At 38.1% G+C, this 3,762-nt stretch overlaps 1 protein-coding gene across 1 annotated transcript in view; it reads left to right on the forward strand.

The window, feature by feature from the left end:
* The first annotated feature begins 415 nt into the window (after positions 1–415).
* Positions 416–3,762, forward strand: part of LOC106936966 (trichohyalin-like) — a 13,655-nt gene continuing 10,308 nt past the window's right edge. Inside the window, exons 1-3 of the mRNA XM_015018236.1 lie at positions 416–451; positions 1,388–1,455; positions 2,409–2,504. Of these exons, the coding sequence (XP_014873722.1) occupies positions 1,389–1,455; positions 2,409–2,504 (163 nt within the window). The 5' untranslated portion in view covers positions 416–451; position 1,388. The remainder of the gene's footprint in view (positions 452–1,387; positions 1,456–2,408; positions 2,505–3,762) is intronic.

Here is a 3,762-nt window from a genome sequence, read left to right on the forward strand (position 1 = left end):
ACCAGGGAGGCTTAAGAGTGTGACCCCCCTGTAATTGGAGCACACCCTCCGGTCCCCCTTTTTACATTTTTACTGCTAAAAACAATCTTTGAAAATACAATATGATTAATTTTGTAATTGATAGAGCCCCAACTTTTTTTTATTTTATTTCCATGAACAAAAAATAAATAATTAAATTGTGGAGGGCCCCCTGTTGGTCAGGGCCCCTAGAACTGTCATCACTTTACAGTTCTAAAGTGATGACAGTCTCACGCCCGACTGAGATATTTCGCTATCTTAAATTGACGGTTGTAAAATCCTTGACTCACATTCAGTTCCACATTCACCAGTCGGTGGCGTAAATGCACTGTTTGCCAACCGCCAATAACCGCCGAAGAAGAAGAAGAAGAAGAAGAAGAAAGCATCGCAGCAAAGCCATTACTCAAGTAAATTTCGATTTCTGTTTTCACAGGTGGGTTAAGTGCACAACTAACAGATATGTATAATTTTTAGAAGTGTTTCGAAGTTCAGGACGTTTTTTTTTTTTTTTTTATTGACATTGATTCTATTTTGAGATATTTCTGTGCATCGGAAGTGACAGTTAACTGCCATTTAAGCTAACGGCAGTTAACTGTCATGCCCCTACCGATATGCCCCTTTTTCACGGGATCGACTCCATCCGGCCTATTTTGCGAGTGTCTCACTCTCAACTACTGTTTTTCCAGTTTCTGACATGATTTTAAGGTCCCTGTTCAAGAATAGAGTAGGTACTTGATTTGAAATAAACATCCTACTGTTCACTGGTTGGCCGTGGTCAGTTGTGGAAGTAAAGAACAGAAAACAAACCGCCGCCATTCTCCAAACAGGGAAGCGATGGACTCCTCCCTAACTACAATCAAGTGTTGCAAGAATGAAACGCAGGACGGCAATATTCAGCGGCAACTCGATGGCGCCATTTGGAATGAGTTGTGTCAGCTTTGGTCTTTTTTGTGAGGTCTTTTTTAATGTTCTGTTCTGGGGACGACTGTGGAACCTGTGGAGATGATGATGGTGATGAGAAGAAGGATTCTTTAAAACCAATAAAATTATGGAGGATCCTGACCATACACAACCTCTTCTTGGGAAGAGGTTTTTTGCCAAGAAACCTCCCAATGCAGAACTGTTTATGAGACAGAGTGAGAGCTAGCTTCTTGGCATGAAAGGTTTGTTACAGAAGCAGACTTGTTTCCCAAAGCTGTTGGAGTAAGGAAATGAACCACAGAGCAGCGATGGAGATGCTGCATCGCACCCTGACCACTTTTAAAAAGAGGAAGAAGAACCCACCTGCTTTCCATGAGCTACAGCTGAGATCGCTTAGGCAGCTGTTGGACATTTTCTAATATCTAAATCTTTATTTTTTTCTGAAAAGGATGGGGAACAACAGGGACAAAGACACTTCTACAGTCAATGTCAACAATACCAAACATCCTATTAATAGTAAGTATATATTATATATTTTATGAGGATTAAAAAGTAACAATACTATCCAGATGCATTTCATGCATTTTTATTCCCTCTGTAGGAAGTTATACTTTATTACATGGGCTGAAGCAAGAATTGTTTTATGTGACATGTAAACCTTGAGCCTTTTTTGCATCATCTGAGAAATCTCTCTGCAAGCCAAGTTTGGTTGTATAGCACATTTCAGCAACAATTAGAAGTTCTTTACAGGAAAACATAAAACGGATAATAGCTAGATTTTAGTGGTACATTATTCAAGTCTTGTCAGGTTTGCTTTACTGTGCGATTCCCTACTTGAAAGGGATAGTCTCTACAATGAAACGTTTAACTGGATTCTAACACACCTGCGCAGCTCTGCACAGGTGTAAACCCAGCACGAGCATCTCAGTGTTCATGTTGCCTTTGAAGGCGGCTCGGAAAAACAGGTAACAACGTGTTAACAACGGATTAAACACTTTTAACTGCTGAAGAAAGTGACAGCGGGTTTCCAGTCCAAGGGGGGCACAGCTGACTCTGTGGGCAGGCAATGCCGGTCCTGGAAATGGGGTTAAAACATGAACAGCTCCCTGAGAGATTTTTTTTTCCCTTCCCCTCATTCATCAGGGCCCCTCTGCAATGGCACTGTGCCACCCCCAGGGGGTGCGCCCCGCACTTTGGGAACCACTGCTGTAAGACAAGTCTAAACCCCCACCAGTAATCACTGGAACATTGACCAACATATTTGATGTGTATTGATGATTTTAATGATGGAACTTGACAAAATGTAATATCTGTTACTGGTTTCACAATTGGTGACAGCATGATGTGTTTATGATGGCTTTATTTTTTCATGACATGAAGCATTTTAACTTCCTTGTTGTTGAAATGTGCTGTACAAATAAACTTTGTTGATTTATCAATACCGATATTGATTAAATTTTTTCTTTCAGCTGAAGAAGTGGAAGCATCAACAGTCCAGCACTCTTTTCTGTTGTTGGCGTGTTTGGGGATGCTTTGTGTCGTTCTGGTTGGAAAAGTCATCTACAGTGAGTTTCATTTCAGCAGAATACATTTTAAGTAGCTTCCTTTATGTCGCGTTTTTACAGATTTAGACGAATTAGAGCAAACTTTCAGGCTCAGTATCACTTTACACATTTAACAAACACTCACGGACCACCAAACTTGGAATGACCCACAATAACACAATCTGAAATGAAAATGTTAGTGTTTTATTGCTATAACAATAACAGACTTATTATTTTCTCTGTTCATTCTAATGAGACGAGTGGTGTTGTTTTGTAAATGCGACCGGCCACAACAAAACAGTTACCCAGTCTACCTGTAACAGAGCCTGAAAGTGTGGATTCTAAGCTTCCCGATGATGTCAAACTCACAATCAAAGAAATTGTGTTGTGTGTATTAATAAAAGTTTAGAGATACTTTTAATTTAGAATCATAATAAAAGAAAACTAAGCTTGAATTGCTTTGGCAGAAACAAAAATCTTCATCTGCACCATTAAGTCTAAAAATGTTCCACTAATTTTTATCAATTGTATTTATTTACTGGTTAAATAAGTTTTAATTAAATTTAAAAAACAGCTGACGTGTGAGCAGAGCATTATGAGCAAACAAAGTGGTAAAAAACAAAGACCAGTTCTCACTGATTGAGATTGGAGTCTTACCATTCAGCAAACAGAAAAGTGGAGGTAAACAAATAATTTAGTTCTTGGTTATGTCTGCACATGTTTTCTCTGTCCTACTGATTGCTTATTTTCCTGATTTTGAAAACCTGTTGGAAATAAATAAAGTGAATTTAATCAAAGAGCCATTCAGATGAATCAAATCACTCATGAACGACACATCAGTACTCTGTCAGCAGGTATGATTGTGCAGCAGGGGAATGGCATGATGAGTGAAGATGGAGAGCGTCAATAGAAACAGGAAGCAAATTAATAACAAGAGAACCTAAACAGGACATAACAATAAGCTTAATCAAAGAAAACGAAACGGAAATGCTCGAACAACAAAATGGAAGAATAAACTAAGAAACTAAACTAAATACAGAAGAATAAATTCGTATGGTAAGGCCTTTCGAGCAAAAATTAATACAGAGGACTATATGGCAAGAACAGACATCTTTTTCAGATGAAAGGCAATATTGTTGAAGTGCCGTGGGTTTGTTGAGACCATATCTAATACCAAGAAGAAATATATTTTACCAACCATAACAATAAGGAACTTATCACTTATTTATGTTTTTATTAGATTTTATTTTAATTATTTCTTCTATATTATTTTTCATGT

This window comes from Poecilia latipinna, unplaced genomic scaffold (genome assembly GCF_001443285.1).
Source record: "Poecilia latipinna isolate Pla-1442-1.1 unplaced genomic scaffold, P_latipinna-1.0 Scaffold2250, whole genome shotgun sequence".
Taxonomy (NCBI): domain Eukaryota; kingdom Metazoa; phylum Chordata; class Actinopteri; order Cyprinodontiformes; family Poeciliidae; genus Poecilia; species Poecilia latipinna.